Source organism: Protopterus annectens, chromosome 6.part0, assembly GCF_019279795.1.
Source record: "Protopterus annectens isolate FY-2018-M chromosome 6.part0, PAN1.0, whole genome shotgun sequence".
NCBI classification, from domain to species: domain Eukaryota; kingdom Metazoa; phylum Chordata; order Ceratodontiformes; family Protopteridae; genus Protopterus; species Protopterus annectens.
In genome coordinates this window covers 234,175,010-234,199,426 of record NC_056737.1, presented here as the reverse complement: position 1 = coordinate 234,199,426, position 24,417 = coordinate 234,175,010, and the positions used below count along the sequence as shown (strand labels likewise).

General features: G+C 43.5%; 2 protein-coding genes across 3 annotated transcripts in view; both read right to left on the bottom strand.

The window, feature by feature from the left end:
- ACP7 (acid phosphatase 7, tartrate resistant (putative)) overlaps positions 1-7,065 on the bottom strand; it is a 1,845,593-nt gene extending 1,838,528 nt beyond the window's left edge. The window contains exon 1 of one of the 2 annotated variants that reach the window (XM_044073975.1): positions 6,827-7,065. In XM_044073975.1, the coding sequence (XP_043929910.1) occupies positions 6,827-7,022 (196 nt within the window). In that variant the 5' untranslated portion in view covers positions 7,023-7,065. The remainder of the gene's footprint in view (positions 1-6,826) is intronic. The other variant, XM_044073976.1, reaches the window with a different exon arrangement.
- The window catches only part of ATP10A (ATPase phospholipid transporting 10A (putative)), a 1,517,068-nt gene that overhangs the window by 242,145 nt on the left and 1,250,506 nt on the right, over positions 1-24,417 (bottom strand). The gene's annotated exons all lie outside the window — the stretch shown is intronic.

Sequence of the window (24,417 nt, the reverse complement as noted above, 5' to 3'; positions counted from 1 at the left end):
CCAAAAGAACCTTGAGTAGATTCCGGCTCTGAATGATCTGTTGTAACTGGCTGAATGGCTCTTTTGCAGTAGTTTTAAGACTTCTAACTCTGCAATTTCCTTTAGACCGGTGGTACATCTGGAAGGGAATTTGAGGGATAGAAAGGACTTTCCTCGAAAGGAATTTTGTAACCCTCGGATATGATCGACTGTACCCATCTGTCTTGAGTGAGGGAACGCCAGGCTTCTGGGTACAGCGATAGTCTTCCCCGACTGCCTCCAAGGCGACAGCCGGGCAACATCTCAGAGATGCTGAAAGGGCTTGTAAGAGAGAGACTCTCTGTTTCCCTGTTTTTGTGGACCCCTCTGCCTCTAGAGCGGCGCCTGTTGTTGTTACCCCTCTGCCTCTAGGGGTAAACTGACCACGTGAATCCGGCGTGACTCCTTGGGATTTGCGGAACCACATTTTGCCACCCTTCTGTCCTTTGGGGTAAGGTCTAGAAGGGGTGGAAAAACGGACTCCTACGGCAGAAAGAGTTTTGCCGTCCTGCTCACACCTGGTCAACGTTTCCTTCACTTGAGGGCCAAACAAAGCTGACCCATCAAAGGGGGAGTTTGTGAAGGACGCCTTAAAGGGATCTGCAAAATTACAGAGCCGCATTCAGGCTTGGCATCTAAGAGCCACTCCTGTACCTGCGGCTCTACTCGCTCCATCAGCAGCATATGATATCAGCCGCATGGAGGAGTTAGCAATGGAGTTAAGGGTTCCTAGCTGCGAAGCAATTTTTTCTTGAGCCCCTGCAGCTATAGGATCCTGTACTACTTCACCTAGCTCCTTAAGGATATCCCTCTGGAGTCTGGTGAAGTGACATAGGTAGTTCAGCGAACGCATAGCAAAGGTCGCTGAAGAAAACATCCGCTTACCATATCTATCCATGGTCCTAGAGTCCTTATAAGGAGGATGGACAGGTACGGAAGGATCTGCAAGTTCCTTCTTAGTGGCAGCCGCCACCACCATGGCATCAGCGGGGACACCTTTTGTGAGGAATTGTTTGTCCGACGGAGCAGTAATAAATTTAGAAGGCCTCCTAGGGACTGGCTCTACAGAGTCAGGAGCAGCCCACTCCTTTCGAGCAATAACCTGAATAAGGGGGTCGAAAGGCGGAGACACCCAGGAGGTGGAGGGCCGAGATCCAAACGCCTCCAGGTATACTGAGTCATCCTCAGAGGGATTGTTGGTGGGCCAGTTTCCCCTCTGTCTAAGGAGTTCTAGGATGTCTGAGAAGGAGACATCCTCAGAGGGGGATCTTGGGGATCCCTCTGACTCATCTAAGTCAGTATCCGATGTGATAGACTCGGGGGAGTCTACGTGTTTCCTCTTACAAATCCTCTTCCGCGGAGGATCACCCGACAAATCAGGAGAATCCTCGGAAGAGGGGGATAGTCCCAGTGGGGAAACCTGAGGCGGAGGATCTCTGGGTCCGGGAGCAAGAGAAGTGGCAGAGATGTCAACAGGCACTATAGAGGGAGGAGCTAAGGGAACAGACTGCTGGCTGAGTCCAGTGGCCAGCACACTCATCACCTCGAAGGCTCCCCTCCCAGGGAGGTCCGAAAGTGCCCGCTCCGAAGAGCTAGGAACTCCAGGACCCACCGAAAAGGAAGGCTCCGAGGCAGATGTCGGAGCCGAGCTCACCAAGGCCGAGGCTCCAAGGGAAGAGCGGGTCGGACAAGGGTCCGATGCCACTCACCCCTCGGAGGAGACCAGGAAGCCCGCCACGAATCCCTCTAAGGAAGGTCTCGAAGAGGAGATAAGAGTAGAGGCTGAAGGAACAGAAGGGGGTATCTGTCCCTCAGCCGTAGCAGAAACTATTCCCGAAGACTCCAACTCCAAACTCTGGGGTAGAGTCGAAGGAGGAACTGCAATGGGGTGTGGACTAATAGTCGTCTGCTGAGACGGACTATGTAGCATTTGGGCCAGTGCCTGTGACTTTAGTAATCTACTGACCACTCTCTCTAAATCATGGTCAGAAAGCCTGGATGACCTTGAAGATCGGCTCCGATGGCTCCGTTCCGAGAGGAGAGGCGAAGCCGGAGCCGAGAGTATCGGCTCCAAGGAAGGGGACCTAGACCTCTTCCTCGAAGGAACCATCGGAGCCGATGAAACCACAGAAAGTGTCGAAGCCGACAACTTATCGGCACCGACAGGTAGCTTCGATGCATCGGCTCCAGCCGGAGCCGATACAGCCATAAAAGTAAGGGTGTCGGAGCTGATCGGAGCTGACACTGATGCCTAAGCCACATGGTGGTCGGAACCGATCGGAGCCGACACCGAAGTGGTCGAACCAGAATCGGCACCGATAGCCATCGGTGCCGAAGGTTTGAGTAAACCAGAATCGGCTCCAGCCGGAGCCGATCTCGACTCTAAAAGAGTCGGAGCCGAGGCCACAGGCTTGGACACAGAAGCCTGGGCCTTGGAAGACTTTGAAGTCTTAGATGGAGCCGACTTGGCCGGAGAGCCCTCCGGCTTAAGAAGGCCCCTCAAAATCAATTTATTTCTTCTTTCCTGCAGGACTCTCTGGCTAAAAGAGTGACATATAGCACAGGAGTCCTGCAGGTGAAGAGGCCCCAGGCAGTAAAGGCAAGAAGTGTGACCGTCTGTCAGAGACATCTTCTGACAGCACGAGTCACACTTCTTAAAGCCTGAGACCCTTTCCTTAGACATGGTGAATAATACACACACACAACACCAGTCCAAGAAATTAAATTATATATATCCCAAAAAACTATCAAAAACACACACACACACCCTAACAAGGGGGGGATGGGATGGGAGAGAGTCTGACTAAAAGTTTTAAGGAGACAGGGAATTTCTAGTCAGAAAAGGACTACAACTGTGTTAAAACTATAAATTTTAAAGTTTTAGAAGAAAAAGGGGCAAAAATAGTAATGTAAAAATCACTTACCAGGAGCTGGTAAAAGGAGGACCTCATCAGCGAAGCGGCAAACGAGATCTGGGTACTTACCGCCTTGCATCATGGGATATGGGGCTGCCTCGAGCTGGTAAAAGTGACTCTCGAGCTTAGCAAGTGCCGAGTCGGAGCCGAGGATCGGCTCCGAACCCATCAAGCAAGAATGAAGGCGAGATTGACAACTTAACATCGGTGGCTTCGCTCATCTTAAATGCGGAGCATTCTGCACAATCCGGAGCAGTTGGATGCTCAGCTGGATCTAGTGGAGATGCCTTTGGAAATTAAGTGAGACAGACAGAGGGCAGAGACATGATAGTCAAACAATAAAGAACTATAAACAAGAGTGACTAGCTCCCTTACAACAGTATCTGATTGGAGGGGTGTGTCATATATATGGTATGCAAAAATGTTTGTTTACCAAAATGAACTACGCTACATTTTTTCACATTTAATTTGAGACTATTATCTTTGCACCAATTGTTAACATGGTCTAACCCAAGTTGGAACAATTATGAATTAGTGCAAGAATGAATAATAATTACAACCAAATTACAGACATCTGCAAACTTAGTTAACTATAGGTCAGGAGTGTTGACCTGAAAATCTAAGAAACAGATGCAAAATAAGAGAGGGTCCAACACTGAGCCCTGTGGTACACCATTGGTAATATTTTATTTATTTATTTTTTTGAATAGGTGGTGACTGCGACTCCAGCCACATGGATTAGAGTCTTCTAAGCTCCCAAACTTCCACTTCAATACACTCCAGTACATGCTACACTCTGCAACCCCTACCACTCCACAGAACCCTATGCCACACAACTGTCCTACTATATGACCCAACACAACTACTCCCTTTTTTCAGACTATGCATCCACTTCTACCTTCCACTCATCCTATCTTTTCTGCTTTTCTAATGGCTTTCCCTGTTCTTTTATTTTTTTTCTGCCTTGCTCCTGCCTTTCTACTTCTATTGCATTTTCTCTTATTTTCTCATGGAATATCTTCATGGTCTACAACACACCTCTCTGACTTAGATTTCCTTTTTTAATTTTCTGCCTTCTCTTCTCCTTTGTGCTTGGTCCCGTCTTTCTTCCCCTCTTCCAAATTCTCCATTTTGTTCTTCAACTTGCATTATTATTGTGCTCTACCTTTATTTATCTTACCCCTTCCTCTTACTGTGCAACTCTTTGTGACCTGTCGTATTCAAAAAAATACTTTTTTCTATTTTTTATTATTAACTAACACTCCAACCCCACTGAAAGTCAATTTGCACCACGCAGTTCTGTGCAGCCTCATGCTCAACAGCACCTTGTTCCAGGCAGAATTGCTAGTGCTAACAATTCTTAAAGCAGTGACACATGCTAGTGGCTAGACAACTATTCTCTCAACCCTGGGATGCTTCTGCACTGCTCTGCTTATAAATGCCTGGCCCCCAATGTCCTGTTCAGATTCAGAACATCATTATTCTTTTGGGAAAACTTGGCTATGCTTAGAAAGGCCCCCTGAGTTGTTAGCCTAGTAATCTATGAACCTATTCTCTTTGGTAAAGACAGACTTCAAAAGAATTTTATGTCACTGATCTTTTTTTTTTTAAATCCCTCACATGACCACCATCAGGTACCAATCCCTGAACCTAACTGACCCTTCTGTTTCTCCAGTAGGGGGAAACAGCCAGGCTAATTTATTTGTTCAATCAGGGCTATAGCCCTACAGCCAATTTGAGCCCATTTGTTCCCCCATGAGGTGAAAGCCATGTGTTAGAGAGGAGGCCATACTGCATTATTGTGGGTCCTCCAAAGTACCTAATCAATCCTCATGGCTTCCTTTTATGCTGCTGCTCAAGGAGGTTCCATATGTGCTCTCATACACATGTGAACACCTCTTCAGTTACCTGCAATTATACTTCTCAACCTCTTAGTGCAATAAATCTGGACAAACCCAAATTAATGGCTGGACAAAGTCCCAAAATCAGGAACAGATTTTAAGTATTACTCTTATTAACTTAGAAAGTTGTTAGAAAATAAGGTTTTATATTAGCATGCATGTTCTGGAGAGTATGAAGTCTGAAACTAAAAGGTCGGTCATTATTTAGTGACTTCAACCCTCAATGATTTGCCAGACAACCAAATATTACACGAGGGACAGTCCAAATACATGAGGCAAAAATATGGACAGCTGAGAGACATGCATTCAAGAATATACACTGAATCAATAGGTGCAGCCTGCTATTCCTAAACACTCCTGCTAAATCAACAGTGCAGTGGGTATACCTACTCCTTCCCTCAAGGATATGTGAGCTGGTGTCATCCATTCACTCCCAACATCCAGCCCTGGTCCTTCCAGAACCCAAGCCACTAATCAAACTCAGGTGATCTGGGTCGTATGTGAGCTTAATCCCTCTATACAACAAAGAAAGGAAATTATGTGCCTGTGAACCGCTAATCAAACTCCAGTGACCTGGGTCACAGTCAGGACTTTATCCTTCTGTGGGTTAGCTGTGGGGAATTATGTCCTTGATCTCTGAAGTATGCCTGTGTCTCTACCATACTTCTTGCTTGACTGATTACTTTCTCCTCTTCACCGATAGGCTGCTCATCACCAAGTGTGCTTCCTCAGCAGATCTCTGCCCAGTCCTTATTAATCTGAATTCCAAATTACATACTTCATGTGGTGCAGTTCTGCTCTAGCCAAGGCTTAGCTCTTAGTGCCACAAATGCTTTTAAGAGATGTTTGCTAAAGGTGCCATGGCTCCGCTGAATCATCTCTGTACTGCTCCTCTGCCTCTCTTTTTTGTCCTGCCTGATTTCCTGCTGCTTTCCTAGTAAGACAAAGGCCTCAGAGTGCTTTTTAATTTTCTGGACCCAGAAGCCTGCTGATGTAACTAGTTTACCTTCTTGCCTGACTGACTACCTCTCTCTCATCAGTAACTTTCTGCCCCTTCTCATCATGAATGCCTCCTCAATGGGTCGCTGCTTACTCCTTATTTACTTAACTTTCATCCAGGTGCAATGGGTCGCTGCTTACTCCTTATTTACTTACCTTTCATCCAGGTGCAATGGGTCGCTGCTTACTCCTTTTTTACTTACCTTTCATCCAGGTGCAATGGGTCGCTGCTTACTCCTTATTTATTTACCTTTTATCCAGGTGCTCTTTGCGGTACAATTCTGCCTTAAACTGGATTTAGGTTTACTAGTACTGACAACAGCGGCAAGAGCTTCTAGAGTATTACAAATTTCAGATAACTACAGATTTCTTGGCTCTGATCTATGTTGTCTCTGTAATGCTCCTCTGTCTCTGTCTCTCTCTCTCTCTCTGTCGGGACATGTGACACTTTCCTGAGTCTCACCAAAAAAAAAACTAAGATCAGTCTATGAATATTGTTCTATTTTGTTGTGTTGCTGGACAATGATTTTAATGGGCCATATCTAAAGACACTTCTTTATTTACTACAGCAGTTACATAGTCAAAACACTCAGATTTTCATGACATGAATTGTTTTTGTTATTTATTCTGTGCTGATTTTGCTCCTGTGCCCCTTTGGCAATAACATACTCAATAATTACTTTCTTGAAAAGTAACTACATCATTTTTTTCCTGGCCAATTGAGGTAAAGCAAAGTGGTTTATAGTTTTTGCTAATCCTTTGCACCCACATTATTTAAGTGGAATCTCAATTACCTTTCACCACTATTCAGGTACTATGCCATCCTTGTGCAGTTTGTTAAAATTTCATTTAACCCACCGTTACTAAGAATCTTCCACACCAATAATACAGAAAACAAACATAGTGTGAGAAATGTTAAACTAAGATGCCTTGGGCTTTGCAAGTAAATCACTAACAGATAAAAACTTAATAATTTTGACTAGCAGTACTTACCTGGGTAGGAAATATGAACTTGCTCAGGTTGAAGTCCAACAGGTGGAATGCAAAGAATGAGTTCAGAGGAAAAGTACACTGAAAGCAATGTCAGAGTTGCTGCATACATTTTCCCTTCTTGCACTACTGATGGAAAGCTTTCTTCCAAACAAAACTGTAAGGGTAAAAAAAAAAAAAAGTAAATCTTTGCACTCATCTAAATCATGCTTTTTGCTTTCTAAGTATAAAACAAGTTAAAATATATGAAAGTGAAGAAACAAAAAAAAAATATATAGGTTTTGTATAGACAATAATCACTGTCACATGATAGTCGCATCACATGACTCCCTGTCATAAGACTGAAGCTTAAATGACTGAAGATCACAAGGCTGTTGGGTGGCCACTTGTCAGAAAATTTTCCTGGCAGTCAGGAAATAAGGGTGTCTGTCAAGAATCCAGAAATCATGGTCTCTGTCAGTAATTAAATTCTGAGTACTTGTCAGGTATTTTGAATCATCTTGAGAGTTATTTCTGAGGTATATTTCCCAAAATGTTTACTGTTTTCACTTGGATTTCTTATTTACATTTCAATCATTTTGTCAGCACAGCCTTTGTGTTTTAACATTCTGGATGATGCAAATGTGACAATTAATAGGTGGTTAGACTAATCAAAAGAATCATTTTATGATGCGTCTTAGAAGTATTCAGACTTATCTTTCATTCATTCTTTTTTATAAAAGTGAAACAATAGATTTGATCTCCAGTTAAACTTTATGTTCTATGTTATTAAATTACATATGCTTTTTATCTTTGGTATAAATAATATTGTAGACAGGAATAAAACTTGAATTGAGAACAATTTTAAAGTACACTTAAAAGGAAACAGTGTTCAGATAGTAGTCATTTCCATGTTTCCTCAGTATGATTTTTAGATAGATAAAAACAGCAGCCAGGAAACTAGCCTAAGCAGTTGTTTTTACTGTTATTGTTAACTGTATCTTAAAATGTGTTTAGAAGTTTTAAGTCCTTTGAATCTGATTGGTTGGTTCTCATCTTAAATGTGAGTGTTTTTCACTATGGTTATGTCTGAAGAAGAGATTTGTAATTGTGAAAGCGCTTACTTGTGTAATTATTTGTGTCATTAAATATTCCTGCCTGAGTTGTGCTGAACTTTGCATTGTTTTTAATACATGATTTTTTGATCCTGTGGTCCCCCATACTTATCTAGTGTAATAGGTTCAACAAACATACCAGGTGCTAAAACAATATTACAAGCATCTTTTAACATGTGCAGCATGTTTATACATGTGGTTATCTCCTGCATTTACAATAATATTTGCTGTTTCTTCAAAACTGTTGCTGGCATGATTATTAATGGTGAAGAGAGAAGCAAAGTACATTTACTTATCAAAATGGGTGTGACAGTGAGTGTGACAAAGGGTGGGGGTTTTGTCAGGTTTTAGTCTCTTTCAAATGTGGCAACCCTATAAGACTGAAACTATAATCCTGAAAGATAAAAAAAAAATGTAAGTCATAATTCTGGAATAATACTGATTGTATACTTCAAAACAAAACCTGGAATTCAAGCTACCTGTACAGTACAGCATGACTGTGCATCCATTTCTCAAATATATATAAAAATCCAAGGTTGTACAATTTAGAGCATAAGGAAAAATGGTTTCAATGGAAAAATATTGTTTATTTATTTTAATAATGCATATTAAATGTATATTTTGTAGTAATTTTCATTTGTAAATTTCCAGTTTTCTGCAGCTTTCAAGATTTTAGTTTCAGTCTATCTTTACGGTCATTTAAGTGTCAGTCTCATGGTAGGGAGCCCTAAAAGGGTATAGAAAGCACTGTAAAAGTTGCAGTTGAACCACCCCGTATGTAAAAGTTACATTGGAAAAAAAGTACAGAAAAAGGCCACAGAAAAAATTAGAGAAATAAAGGGGTAACTAATGAGGAGACATGGAAGAAAGTGATGAGAGGCTTTGAGGGAAACAGGATATGATATGATAATATGGGAATCTAAGCGCATAAATGGGGCTTGTAAAGGTATCAGGATAAAGAGGATATACAGTAAAACCTACAAATTAAAGGACACAGTGATAGCCAGGACTTGTGAAAATGCTTCTTCAAAGACAGGATTACAGCTAACTTCACAAGGGGGTGGTACACAGTGAAATCACAGAGATTTTACATGTTTTTTGGACTGGTAGAATTAAATGAAAAAAATCAAACGGGTGGTACATCTCTGGAGTGCAAACTGTAGCAGCTCAGCAAATTAAACAGACCAAATAATCTTCTTCTGCAGGAATAAATATGCATACATACAGGTGCAAGACCAGCATGTCATTCATCGTGCTCAAGGGCTTGGTTTTTAAAGGCAAATGCAATCTCAGCATCAGGTTTTACATTTCGTCTGAAAACTATATGTAGTGTACAAAACAGTTCAACATACCTACTCAGTACTCTACTGCTCATTTCACAAATGAGACCAGTTACAAAATAATGGTTTCTCTACCCTTGGTCAAGTGAGAGCCGAATGAGGTTTCAACTTCTTGAGTTCATTTCCAACATTGAAACTCATCAGTCTCTGCTCTCCAGAGGGAATCACTGTCAACACAGTTACTATTTGTGCTGGACCTGTGTTTCAAACTGTTCAGGACTTTTCATTTTTTTCCACTGTTGTAAAACCACTCAGTCAGTACAAAAAGTAAGCATTATGTGGCAACTTCTCCACATGGGGTGCAGAGCAACTTAAGCTGAACCTCTCTTTGGTTTATTTTGCCTGGATGAAGCCTTGACCAATTCCATCTGCATGAGATATAGCAGAACCATTAAATATGTATACCTGCACAGAACTGCTCTAGGTAGGCGCAGAGGACCAGTGCAGTTAGTATCCTGCAGCAGCCTCTTCCTCTTTCCCCCTTTCCCGCCCTATTTTCCATCTACCTCATGATCATTCTGAAGAATTCAGCTGTCCTGCTGTTTAGCATACAATCCTGAAGCCTATCTACAATTCTATCCTTGAAGGCAGTACTTTTTATACTTAGGTTGTTGAATTTATTTTCCAACACTGATATTGTAATGCGCTTTAAGGTGGACTCTGCACTCCTGAGGCACTGTCCTTTAGATGAGATATTAAACCAATGTCCCATCTGCCTATGCTGCAGAGAGAAATAAAGTGACTTTCAAAGTTATATACTAATAAAGGGGAAAAAGAAGAACAATCAGAAGAAAAGGGCAAAAATACATTCAGTTGTGACATCAGTTCCCTCTTTTTTTCCAAATATCACATCCATTTATTCTTTTTTCAATATTTTTTGGAGTGTCTCTGCCAGACTAGTCTAATAGCTTTCCTTTCCTATACTCAACTGGCCGATTCAGTTCTTACATCAGGGTGAGCGACAGACTTCTCCACCACTCTTCTTTTTTTTTTTCTCTTAAATAAGAAACATTTTTATTGAATTATCACTCATGACATAATCAATCATACATTTATATAAATGACAAACCATACTGACATATTTTCAGTTGCAAACATATATCACATATAATCTTCTATACAATCGTTGTCAATCAAACATTACATAGCTCGCTCAATTTCTGCATTCCCTTAAACCTCATTCTTCCTCCAAAACATTCTGCAATGTATTATTCCCATAGTTGGACCATTCCTTCCTTGACCATTAAGCCTAATTGGCCTATTCATTCCCCTTAGGAGCTGACTTCTGTGTGCTAGAGAGCAGGCCAGTCTGCATATCCACTGGTTTACACTAATTCCCTTCCCAGCATGGTCTATGATTAATACTTTCTCAGGAAGTGCATACACACACAGAATCCTGGACAAAAGGTGCATTGCTAAGCACTGTGGGCATGCCACGCTCACTGTTGTGGGTGATATTCAAGCAGATCTCATCAATGTAGTTAGATCAGCTGCCGTCCGCTCCCCAGGATGGTTGAGCTGGCATCAGCTGCTCAATGTCCTCTTTCCCTGTCAAGGCACTCTAGCATACATGCCACTAGCTGAAAACAGGTCATCCGGGGCAGAGTCAGGGCTCTACCCATCTAGACCACAAGGCCAGACAACAATACTGTTTTTATCTTCTGAATTTCTTAATTTGCATCCTTTTTGTTTCTGTACAAAGCTTTTTCACAACACAGCATTTCCTGCCACACTCCAGCCACATTCCCAAACAGATCATCATAAGCATACATGTATTTTTCACATCTTCTAGTTTTAATCCTGTATATAATCCAAAAAATCCCAGGTTGTAATACTTAGGTTCATAGGTTCATAAGTTGGTACTAGGCTATTGGCCCTAGGGCCTTTACAAACCTAGCCATAACAATTCCCTGGATATTTCTTCCCACAATATTTACTTCCCTGGACCCCTGTCTAGCAGGGCGCCTGACGTGATCCCCGGGGTGAATTTCCTATCTTCCATCCAATTGTCAAGGTTCATTTTGAAGAGGGCCAAGGAGGCACTCTGCTTGACATGTATGGGCAGTCTATTCCAGAGTATGGGGAGTCTCTGGGTCAGGAACCTATCCCTCCAGCATGTTTTGTTCATTGTGATGACAAGGTTTAGATCCCTGGAGTGTGTGGCTCTGAGGGACTGGGATTTAAGTGAAGCATGTCCAACAGCTCAGAGTTTGACATGGCCTTGTATGTTAAGCAGAGATCGCCTCTGAGTAGACGATATGCCACACAGTATAGCTGGAGTTTTTTTTAGATGGTCAGCATAGGGCATCTGCTTTAGGTCTGTGATTCTTTTAGTGAGGTATTTCTGCGGCCTTTCCAGCTGTTGCAGATGTCTTGTGAGGTACATATCAAATGGGGCGTTGTACTGTATAATGAGTCTAATGAGGGATGAGTACAGTGGGACAATGACCTCCTTTTTTCTGGATGAAAAGCCCTTAGTGATGAGATGTGCCACACAGAAGGATTTCCTGACTGTTGTGGCGATGTGGTTATTGAAGGTGAGACCACTGTCCACCTGTATCCCTAAGTCTCTCATCACACTTTTGGTGTTTAGTGTACTGCCACCTATGTGGTAATTCGTGGGTACATGGTTTTTCCCAAAGGGGATAACTATACATTTCTTAGCAATGAGCTTGAGCCCATGGCTCTGGCACCAAGCATCTGTTTCTGTAAGGCCCTTTTGTAGAATATCCACATAATTTGGGGATTCAATAATGGCTCCCAGTCTGCAGTCATCTGCGAACTTTGTTAGCCAGAGTCCCTTAGTGTTGGCTTGCACTTCAGAGAAGTAGATGCCAAACAAGAGCGGTCTCAGGACTGAACCCTGAGGTACTCTACTTGTCACTTGTCTAGAGCTGGATTTGGTGTCGGCTACTTTTACAGTCTAGGTTCTGTCAGTAAGCCAGTTGGCAACCCATCGAGTGACGTAGGGATTTATGCCCAGCTTAGTAAGTTTATCTATGATTCCAGAGTGGGGGATTGTGTTGAAGGCCTTGGCGAAGTCCAGATAGGCTGTGTTGACCGCCTTACCCTCGTCCACAGCTCTGGAGACTGATTCAAAGAAGTCAATCAGGTTCAGGAGACAAGATTGACCCTTCACAAACCCAACCTGGGTGGGGTGCAGTGTTTGAAGGTTGCCAATGTCTTTGTTTATAAGTTCCATGATAATGTGTTCCATGCCCTTACAGATCAGGCTTGTCAGACTGATGGGACAGTAGTTCCTGGGATCCAAGGTAGATCCCCCCTTGTGGAGTGGGATAACTGTAGCTGTGCGCCACTCAGTGGGCACAAAGCCTGAGGTGAGGCTATGATTAAACAAGGCACTTAGGTGAGGTGCCAGTTCATTTTATAGTTCATGTAGTACACAGCCCGGGATGTCATCTCGTCCCATGGATCCTGTATTCTTAGCTTTGGAGAGTGCGGTTTCTACCTGTGTGGCCTTGATTACCGGAATTTGGCAATCTTTTTGTGTTGACATCACTATTAACCAAAAAGTCATCAGCCCTTTTAAAATTCACAAAACATGCACAAGTGTTTCTTATACATTACAGATATTACACTGACTCTTTTCCATTTTTTGTATTTCATGCAATCCTTAACAGTTTTTTTTTTCATATGTCACTCTCCAAAATAATCAGTCCACTGAGAATTTTTATTTGAGCTCTGCATTCTTCCCTCCACTGTTTTGATTCTGTAGGTCTCAAAACTAATTCCACTATTATAACATAAACATGTAGGCATATGAAAATACAGCTTTCCATTCCTCTTTTCCAGTTTTCCATAATTAAAGTACTGCTTACTTCTTCTGTTTTCTCTTTTTAACAACATCCCATATAGGCTTCTACTACTTTTTTAATATTCTTCCTCCTAAATTTTATTGTTATCCTCAGTATCAACCTTATTATTAGATAAACATGCCATTGTGAATAGTGAACTGTTGTGATTATCAATCTCAGACCCTCTTCATTAACTTTTTTTCTTCCTAATATTATTTCAACTCTAATCTGACAGTAAAGAAAAAATACTGCTACAAATTCTGTTTCATATTAGAGTGACACTTCAAAAACTCTTCCCATATAACTCCTACTTCCTATTACAACTGTATTCCTTACATAAAATTTTGTTCACTGAGAAATTTCAAAGATTTCTCTGCATAGTCACTACCTATGTAACTGTATTCATTATTTCATCCAGTGTTTTCTAAGTTTCTCTCACTCACTTCTTCATACTGAATTCCAAAAGCATTATTTCATCCAGTGTTTTCTTAGTTTCACTCATTCACTTCTTCATACTGAATTCCAAAAGCATTAATTTATTATTTACAAAAGTAAAAACTGCAATCATCAAAAAGACATTACTGTTACATCATGCCAAGTTTTACCACCATTGATCTGCAGTGATCATGGGGTTATAAAGGCTAATTTGTTACTAGATAATTCTGCTAAACCGAAATACAAACCAATGCATGGAAGAGTAATAACAGATTATATGGAAGCAAAACAGTCACTATGTAAAACTAATTGGAGTTACGCGTTCAATTGACAAACTACAGAAAGAATGTGCAAAGTTTTGAAACAGATAGTGTTTGAATGCAAAAATAAATAAATTGTTTAACATTAGGATCTAGGCACACAATGGCAGGGAGATATATTTCCATAAGAACAAGATACTTCATTAGGGTGAGAAACAAAAAAATATAAGAAATAGAAATGAGGTTAAACTACAACTTTAAAAACTGAAATAAATAAGCTGGTCAGACAAATTAAATATAGTGTGAAATAAGATCAATAAAATTTTATATAAACATATTGAGCATAGCAGCAAACCATTTTATAGATACATAAGATGTGGAAGGAATAAAGACATACAAATTGATAAACTGTGTGTAGATTCTAAAACTTATTCTCAGATAAAACAGATTATAGATATATTTACAAAATCTTATGCAAAGCAGTTTGGCTCCACAAAGTAAGTGATAAATTGTCCTAGTGACATGCTGATAAGCTCAGATAATGGAATCAAATTAGATCATATTGAAAAAGAACTATGCAAAATGGATCCACACAAAGCACAGCGAGGAGACAGAATTAGTAATAATGACCTTAGAACACTTCAGCAAGAACTTACAGTACCATTATATCCATTACTTACCAGCTTGTATAAATATGGGGAGATTTCTCAAGATTGGAGACAAGCACTTGTTAAACCTGTCTTTAGGAGAAAGGGAATTAAGAGTCATACAGACCCTTAAATTTACTTTCATGTAGTGGAAAAATAATGAAGAAGGTAATATTGGATAAGTTATTGTCAGAACTTGGAAAGGATGGGACTTGAAACCATATATCAGCATGCATATGTTGAACACAGATCTATTACCACCTGCAACATGATGTTCTATAACAATATAATAATAGCTACAAAAGAAAAATCGTGCTGCAATATGATTTACATAGATTCAACTTCAGCATTTGACAAAGTCATACACAGAACACTGATCAGTAAATTAGAACAACTAGGTATTGATGTACTCTTGATAAGATGGATAGTTGCGTGGCTTGCAAATAGGGCATGGCAAGTATCATAGAGCAACTGGACAGGTGAAATTCGAGGTTACAGTCAGTGTGTCTCACAGGGCTCTGTCCTAGGCCCATACTTGTTGTTATATCTTTCAGATCTACCTTTTTCATCTGAGGTGTTTTACAGTCTGTTTGCAGATTATTTGAAACTGAGTAAAGTGATTACATGTGTTACAGATAGGGCATGTTGCAAATGAATGTGACTACATTGATCACTTGGGCACAGGAGAATAATATGTTGATAAATACATCAAAAACTAAGCATATGAGATTTGGAGGATCTGTGTATATGAGTAGATCCAGCTTTGAGTTTTTCTAATTATATCAACCAATTATAAAAGTATAGGCTATGTAAAAAGATTTATAAAGTCTAGAAAATCAGAAATTATGATGTCATTGTTTGTTAGCTAAATTATACCCAAACTTGAGAATAGAGTAACAATATGGAAACCTTATAAGAAAATAAGTATAAGTAAATTGGAAAGACTACAGCAGAAATACACTAATGGCATCCATGGAAGCGAAATTTTAATTTATTATGAAATGTTAAAATAGTTGAACTTGTACAGTGTCTCATATGGAGATTTAATTGGAGGCCTTATTCAAGTATACAGGGCATTTAGTGACAACTACCTCTGGGAATGTTTGGGGTTATCAAATGTGTGGAGAATCATCAGACAACCAATGTAGAAGATTCTACAGGAATGAGAAGTGTACTAAATGGTTCTATGACAGAACAGCTGATGCATGGAATAGACTACCAAATTCCATCAAAGCAAGCATTAGTTAGATATTTTTAACAACAACTTGGACACTTATTATGGGAACAACTATTTGGTATATTGTCAAGCTAGAAAAGCATTAATGCCTGTGCTTGAAATATTTGTATGGATGTATGGTTGTATCTCTTTAAACTTACACACAGTTAATTGACCCAAAAGTCTAAAAGCTTGGGAGGTCACAACTCAGAGCTGCAACAACACTCCCAAGGTTATAAAAAAACACAAATGCATTTTTGCCCTCCTGCACACACACATACATGGATATATATGTGTGCGTGTGTGTGTGTGTGTGTGTGTGTGTGTGTGTGTGTGTGTGTGTGTGTGTGTGTGTGTGTGTGTGTGTGTGTGTACTCCTCCACACATTGTTTTGACTATCTTGCTGCCTTCTGTTTCCTGGCTCTACCCGCTCCATTCGCCATCGCTATGCTCAGACTCACTCCGCTCCCCTACCCCCATTCCCACCCACCCCATTTCAATTTCCTTTATAGTTAACCCCTTAAATCCCCACCCCTCACCAACTCCTACTTCTTGCAGCTGTTTCCAATCAGAACCCACCATGCCCATCTTAACCCTTCCCACTCATCCACACACCTACTGCACTCCACCCCTCCTTACTCTACACCTGCTGTTACCTTTACCTATCAGAACCAACCCCTCATTTCCACCATCCCTACAGTTCCTCTTCATTACCCCTCCTAGTTTTCAATAAACACCTTCTAAACATTTTCCCTACCTTTCTCTATCCCTCCTCCCTCTCTCTTATACTCACCTAGCATTTTTATCATTCACATTCCTTTTTCCTCTTCTTTCTTTCTCTCTCATACAATCCTACACCCACCAACATGGTCTTCACAGTTTCCTCATTTTCCTTTCACTTTATCATCATATCTTCCCTACTTCTACTCTTCTGTTATTTAACCTTATACCATACCCACCTATTCCCATGCCCCAGCTGTCCAACACCCACTCACTACACTACACATTCCAACACTCACTTCAGCTTTCCTGTAGTATCCTCACTCATCTCCTTTACTGAATTTACTCTCTCTAAAATCAAATTACCTACCAAAGCATACTCACTTCATAGAATAAAACAAAAATACTTCACTCCCTACTCATATATATCACTTCTCCACCATGTGAACACCCTCCAACTCGCTGGTGATATTCACCCCAACCCTTGGCCCACAGCATATGCAAACTGCCCCTTCTACTACCCCACACACCTCCCCATTCACACATTACCAAACTCCCAAATGCCTCTCCTTCTACTCTATCAACATCCACAGGACCCTTTTTAAGATAACTGAAATCTACTCTTGAATAGCTCAATACTCCCCAAACATAGTTACTCTCTCTGAAACCTGGCTTAAACCACACAACATACTGATAATGAATTCCAACATACTGTGCCTTGATAGAACCCACAAGAAAGGAGGTGGAGTAGCTATCCTGTACTCTGACCTCCTAACCCTACTTTCAAACCCTGTTCCCATCTTTCACCCTGCCGAGCTCCTTATAGCCAATTTTAAACATAATCATAAAACAATAAGAATTGCTGCCATCTACATTCCACCAGGGAATAACATTCCCCTACTAGAACAGATACTAAACTGGATCTCTGACCACATCCCTAATGAAACCATTATACTAGGAGATGTTAATACCAACTGACTTACCCTTACAGCTAACTCTCCTACCACCTATATTAACCTTTAAGGATATACTCAACTCACCCCCCCCACACACTTTTCACAACAAAGCTACCAATTCCAGTTCTATCATTGACTGGATTCTTGTTTCCAATCCCAACCACACTCAGCCTGAAACACTACCTGACTCCATCAGTGACCATTGCCCAATACGAATTCTTCGATCAGCCCCCCACATTCCCAAACACCACAAATTCAAAGAATGTCGGAAACTGACTAACTTTAACTCTGAGACTTTCAACAATTCTCTCTCAGCAATTGACTGGTCCACTCTTCTCACATTGGCTCTAAATGAAGCAGTATCATACTTTAACTCCATCTTCCTTAACATACTCAACACCCTTGCCCCTCTACGCACTATTAGAGTTAAGTCCCACATCTCCCCTTGGCTCGCCAACATAACTTGGTCTCGAATTCAAAAAAGAGATGCAGCTTGGAAACTTTAGACCAAGACAAAATCTCCCTCACACTACCAAGCTTATAGAGAACTCAGAAATCTCACTAAAAAACACATTGATAGTAGTAAAAGACAACCTGTTCACCCCTACTCAACATGGCTTCCACCCACATCACAGCACCTCCACTGCTCTCATCTCCTTCTCCAATACCATTTACCTAGCCAGAGATAACAATAAACTCATCTCCTGCCTATTCTTAGATCTGTCCAAAGCCTTTGACACTGTCTCCCACCCTATTCTTCTCTCTAAACTCTCCTAGCTCAATCTTTCCTCTGTAACGATATCTTGGTTTAACAGCTATATCTCTGAACAGCAACAATCTGTTAAATGTCTCTCAGCTCTCTCCCCCTTTTTACCCATCAAAACTGGAGTCCCACAAGGGTCCATTCTTGGACCCCTTCTCTTTAACATCTTTACCAATGAACTCCAGTCATCTCTCCTACAGTACACTGATTATTCCACAATTATTTCCATAGCAGACAACCCAACTGAACTGCTCACCCTTACACAAGCATCATTTAATCTCATACAAACCTATTTTACAAAAAAACAACTCATACGCAATCCCAAAAAAAAAAAAAAAACTCCTACTCTTCCTCCCAAAACCCCTTTACCACCTTAAGCCCTCATTTAACATTTCTTCACTTAACACCACCCGATAATGACACAAAGCTACTAGGAGTAATCATAGACGATCAACTGAAAATTGACCTACACATTCATTACTGCATCAAGAAAACCCATCAAAAGCTCGGCCTCCTTTACAGAAAAAAGAAGTTATGTACTCACCATAACGTTCCATCTGAGTAGGTAACTTCATTTGTCAGCAACCTGTGGGTATCGGATCCGATCCGGATCCGAGCCGGCAGCTTTCCAAGCTAGAGATCCCAGCTCCAAGCTCCTCCCCCTTACCCATAACACCCTGCTACCTCCCTCCAGTCCTCAGATCGAGTTTGCCCGATTATCACACAGCACCAAAACAAACCACCTGAACATCCTAATCTGATACCTATCAGGAGTGAAACAATGAATCATTCAGGTAACAAACTATAGGTTAGGGGGACAGAGGGGGGGGTCGGTTGCTGACAAATGAAGTTACCTACTCAGATGGAACGTTATGGTGAGTACATAACTTCTTTATCTGAAGTAGTTAACTTCATTTGATCAGCAACCTGTGGGACAGAGTCCCCAGCTACCAAATACTTGGAAGGTCCTCAAGGAAGGATATTCCGGAGCAATGCAGAGCCGAAGGCTGCCCTCCCTCTGGATATCAAATTTAACTTATAATGTGAAATAAAGGTATGAGAGGAAGCCCAAGTAGCCGCAGAACAAATATCATCCAAGGGTACCCGTGACCAAAAGGCAGCAGAGGTAGCCATAGAATGGGTAGAATGAGCACGAACCCCCACGGGCTCAGGTCGACCAGAAATTTTGTACGTGAGTAAAATGCACGGAGATATCCACCTAGCTAGAGTCACCTTCATTACTGGTTTACCCAAAGATGGCTTAGCAAAGGAAACAAAGAGCTGCTCTGACTTACGAGAGGCAGCAGTTCTGTGCAAATAAAAATGCAACTGTCTATGCACATCTAATGAATGGAGTCTGTACTCCCCTTTGTTCTGGTAGTTAGAAAAGAAAACAAGCAGATTAATGGATTGGTTGATGTTAGCCTCAGAAGCCACTTTAGGTAAAAGGAGGGATTAGTCCTGAGGGAAACTCTGTCTTTATGGAAGACAAGAAATGGAGGTTTAGAACAAAGGGCCTGAAGTTCTGATACCCTTCTAGCTGAGGTAATAGCAATCAAGAAGGCAGTTTTCCAAGACAAATGCTTTAAGTCAACCGAAGCTGCAGGTTCAAAGGGGGGGACCAGTAAGAGCCTGGAGGACTAAGTTTAGATCCCACGGAGGAACCGCATTCTTGACAGGAGGTCTTAAAAGAAAAGTGCCCTTCAAGAAGGCTTTGCAAATCTTAGAGGAAGCTAAGGGGCCAAGATTGTCTCCAATGTGGAAGTGGGAAATGGCCGCCATTTGAACCTTCACAGTTGAAGAACTGGCCCCCTGATGAAAAATGTGGGATAAGAACTCAAGTACTGCTGGAATGGGAGCCGTAAAGGGGTCCAAATTCCTATGCCTGGCCCAAACAGAAAAACGTTTCCATTTACTGTTGTAGACTTTCCTGGTAGAAGGCTTATGTGCCACCACCAGAATGGATTTAACTGCGGACAAAATGCCGGGAGTCCTAGCCACTAACGGAACTGGATCAACCAAGCTGAAAGCTTGAGGTCATCCAGGTTCGGGGTTTTCAATCCCGAAGGATGAGAAATCAGATCCGGAATGGGATCTAAGATCCAGGGAAGAGCTATGAGATGAGACCGCAGGTATGGGAACCAGGTTTGATGAGGCCTGAATGGGGCTATGAGGATAACCCTGCTCCCCAACCGATGAGCTTTCTGCAAGAATTTTGTCATTAATGGGAGAGGAGGATAAGCATAAAGAAGACCGGATGGCCAAGCATGAACCAGAGCGTCTCTGGGGCTCTCCCCCGGTGGAGGGATTAGAGTGAAAAACTCGTTGCACTTTGCGCTCGAAGGCGATGCGAACAGATCGCAGCAAGGTTGACCCCATTTGAGGAAGATCTGTTTCACTACTAAGGGGTTCAGAGACCACTCATAAGGTGAGAGGATAGTTCGACTCAGCTTTTCTGCTAAAATGTTGGACCGACCCAGAATGTGCATTGCTAGCAGAAAATGGTTGGTGGATATCACCCACTCCCAAACTCTCATGGCCTCTCGGCAAAGAGGGTAAGACCCGGTCCCCCCCCGTTTGTTGATGTACCAGACCACTGACATGTTATCCGTCTGAATTGCAATAGTCCCTAGAGGAAGAAGGGCATGGAGAGCCTGCAACGCTAGAAGCACCGCCCTCATCTCCAGAACACTGATATGCAGAACAGTCTTTGTTGGAGTCCACGTGCCTTGGATGGTTCTGCCCATGCAATGCCCCCCCCCACCCTAGGTGAGAAGCATCTGTGGTCACCGTGGTTTGGGGTAGAAGCATCAAAAAGGGCCGCCCTTCCCGAAGCTCTCGGGAATGGAGCCACCAAAGCAGAGATTCCCTGCAAAGCCTGCTGAGGGAAATAGGGGAGTACAACGGATGTCGAAGGATGGACCACTGGACCTGAAAGGTCCATTGAAGAACCCTCATATTCAAGCGGGCTAGGGGTGAAAGGTTGATGGCCGCCACCACAGACCCTAGGGCCCTCAGGACTAATTCCGCTGGTAGGGCCGGAGACTGTAGAAGAGCTAAGACATGGAGATTTAGGTTAAGGAGTCTGTCTGACGTCAAGAAGGCCTTGGACTGAAGCGTGTCTATTCTGGCTCCTATTAAGTCCAGGACCTAAGCAGGCTGAAGGGACGATTTTTTGTAATTTATGGGGATCCTCAATAGGTGGGCCAAATGCAGGAAATAATCCCTGACCGAGCATAGTAGATGCCTGGTGGGAGCGGCGAGGAGCCAGTCGTCCAGGTAAGGGAAGACCTGTATTCCCTGAAGCCTCAGGTGGGCTGCTACAACTGCCATGACCTTGGTGAACACCCTGGGGGCTGTGGTGAGGCCAGAAGGGAGGACCCTGAACTGATAATGACTGGCTCCCAACCGAAAGCGGAGAAATCTCCTGGATCGTCTGTCCATTAGAATGTGGTAGTATGCATCCTTGAGGTCTATGGAGCACATCCAGTCATTCTCCTGCAGCAGGGGGAGAATAGATTGAATGGTGACCATCCAGAATTTCTCTTTGGCAATGGACAGGTTCAGTGTAGAGAGGTCGAGAATTGGTCTTAGGTCCCCCATCTTTTTTGGCACCAAAAAGAACCTGGAGTAATTGCCCGATCCAGACTGGCCTGGGGGACGCGCTGGATGGCTCTTGTTCTTAGCAGCTCTTTTATCTCTAAAGCTGCTGCCTCCCTCTGATTGGGTGGGACATCGGGGAGGCGCCCCGACTGAGGGGGAGGATTTAGGAAGGGAATAGAGTAACCTCTGGATATTATTCGGAGCACCCAGCGATCTGTCGTGATGGACTCCCAATGTGCTAGGTGTTCCGAGAAATGCCTCCAGAGAGGAGCAGTCGGGCAACCCCTCAGGGTTGCTGCACAGGTCAATTGGAAAGGGTTCCCTCGACCCAAAATTCTTCGGCCCCCCTCTGCCTCTGGGCCGGCGTCCACCTTGTCCTCCCCTGCCTCTGAAGGATGAAGGGTCCGGAGCGAAACAGGATTGTTGAGATTTCCCGAACCACATCTTCTTTTGTCCTCTCTGGTTCCTGGAAAAGGACCTTTGAGGAGCCGAGAAGCAGATTCCTATGGCAGACGTCTTCCTGTCTTTCTCGCTCTGGAGTAGCGTATCGCGGATGGTCTTGCCAAACAGTGTAGAACCGTCAAAGGGAGCATTCTCGAAGGATGCCTTGAAGGGTTCTGCAAAATCACAAAGATGGAGCCAGGCATGACACCTTAAGGCGATGCCTGCACCGCTGGCTCTAGCCACCCCCTCCGTGGCATGGGAGAGAAGCCGCATAGATGTGTTGAATATTGACTTTAGAGTGGCCATTCGCGCCGAAAAGGTTTGTTTGTCCTCGGCCGACATGGACTCCGGGGGTGACCCAGCATACTCTTTGATTAGATCCCGCTGAAGCTGAATCACATGTGCCAAGTAGTTCAGCGCCCTTACGGAGAAGGTGGCTGAAGCGAACATCCACTTTCCAATGCGGTCCATCATCCGAGACTCCTTGTCTGGAGGATGTACCAAGGAACTATCCTGTGCCAGTTCCTTCTTGGTGGCAGCCGCCACCACCATGGCATCTACTGGGGAAACTTTCCTCCATGCCGTCCTGTCTGTCGGGGGGCTAAGGATCTTATCTGGTCTCCTGGGTATTGGCTCTACAGTGTCCGGCTCCTTCCATGCCCTGGTGGTTATAAGATCTACCAGGAGGTCGACTAGAGGGGACACCCAAGAGGTAAATGGGCCTGCGTCAAATGCCTTCAGAAACACGGACTTATCCAAGGAAGGTTTTTGGGCTGACCATCCCCCTCTAATTCGCAGCATCTCCATGATGTCTCCAAAGGAGACGTCCTCGGGGAGGGGGGGGACCTGGGGGAACCTTCCCCTTCCTCCAAGTCAGTGTCTTCCATGAGGGACTCGGGGGAGTCCAAGTGCCTCCTTTTACACTTTCGTTTGTGAGGGACCTCCTCGTGGGGGGGCTGTCTGAGGAGGGCTCACCAACCAGGTCCTGTTCCTCTAGGGGACCCATCTGGGATGTAGGCGTAGGCTGTCCCTGGGACCAGATGATGGAAGACAGGCCCGTCTGCAAGGGAATGGCGGGTGGATCCATAGCACGAGCCGGGGGCCTCGAATCCCTCGAAAGGACCCTCTCCACGACATTGAAGGCTGAAGGTGACCCGCTCTCCCTAGGATCCGAGAGCAGTCCCTTCGGATCTGATATGTGGATCTGGAGGCGAAGCAATCGGACCCGAAAGAGAAGTGTGCTCTGACCACATTGGAGCTGAAGACACACTCACCCCTTCAGATCCGAGGCTTGGCTCACAGCCCCGAGAGCTCAGATCCGAAAAAGGACCCTACAAACTCGAGGGTGCAGCCGGCAAAGTAGCGATTACTATCGGCGCCAACTCCCCGGCTCTGACGCTACCCAGATCCGACGTCTCTGAAACCGAGTAATGGATCAGAGAAGGAGCAATGGGGGCAAAGAAAGGGGCCGAGCTCCCCTCAGAGAGGGGGAGGCAAGAGCACTCCCATCTGCATTTGGGCCTGGAGGAAGCGACGCATCATCCAGTCCATGTCCGCGTCTGAAAGGTTCCTAGTAGATCTAGAAGAAGCTGCAGAAGATGGCTGGGAAGGCCACCTCGACGACCTCGAGGGTGACCGGATCTCCTCCTCTGGCTCCAGAGAGAAACATGGACAACAGAGCTGAGAGGGAGAAGACTTGGAGACCTTCAAGGGAGAACTGAGCCGCTTAGCCGACGAGGCCGAGGGGGCAGAATCGGCCCGCCACTTGTGGCTCCTATGCCTCTTCCTGTCACGCTCCTTGTCTCTTCTCTCCTTCTTTCTGGAGTCCCTCTCACCCTGGGACACAGAGGGAGTTTGAGTCCTGGCCAGGGGAGCAGGAACAGTTGGCTGAAAAGCTGCAGCCGTGGCTGGCGCCACTGAGGGAGAGGAGGAAGAAGCAAAATCCATGGGCAAAAGACCCGCAAGGATTAACTTGGTCCTCCTGTCCCTCAAAGCCCGGGGGTTAAAGGCAGTACAGATCTGGCAGCCTGATTATAAGTGAGCCACCCCCAGGCAAATAACGCACTGAGTGTGGCCATCGGCTGGGGACAGCTTATGGCCACACTCAAAGCATTTAGAAAATATGGCCTTAGGGCCTTCGGCCATGACAACACACGCACACACCCTCACACACACAAATAAGGGTAAGGGAAAGAGTACACTAACAGACTGCTATAACAATCTAAACTAAATATACTAAGAGTTGGTAAATATACACACACACCAATTTCTGAAGAAAAGCTAGAGCAAAAAACCCTATAA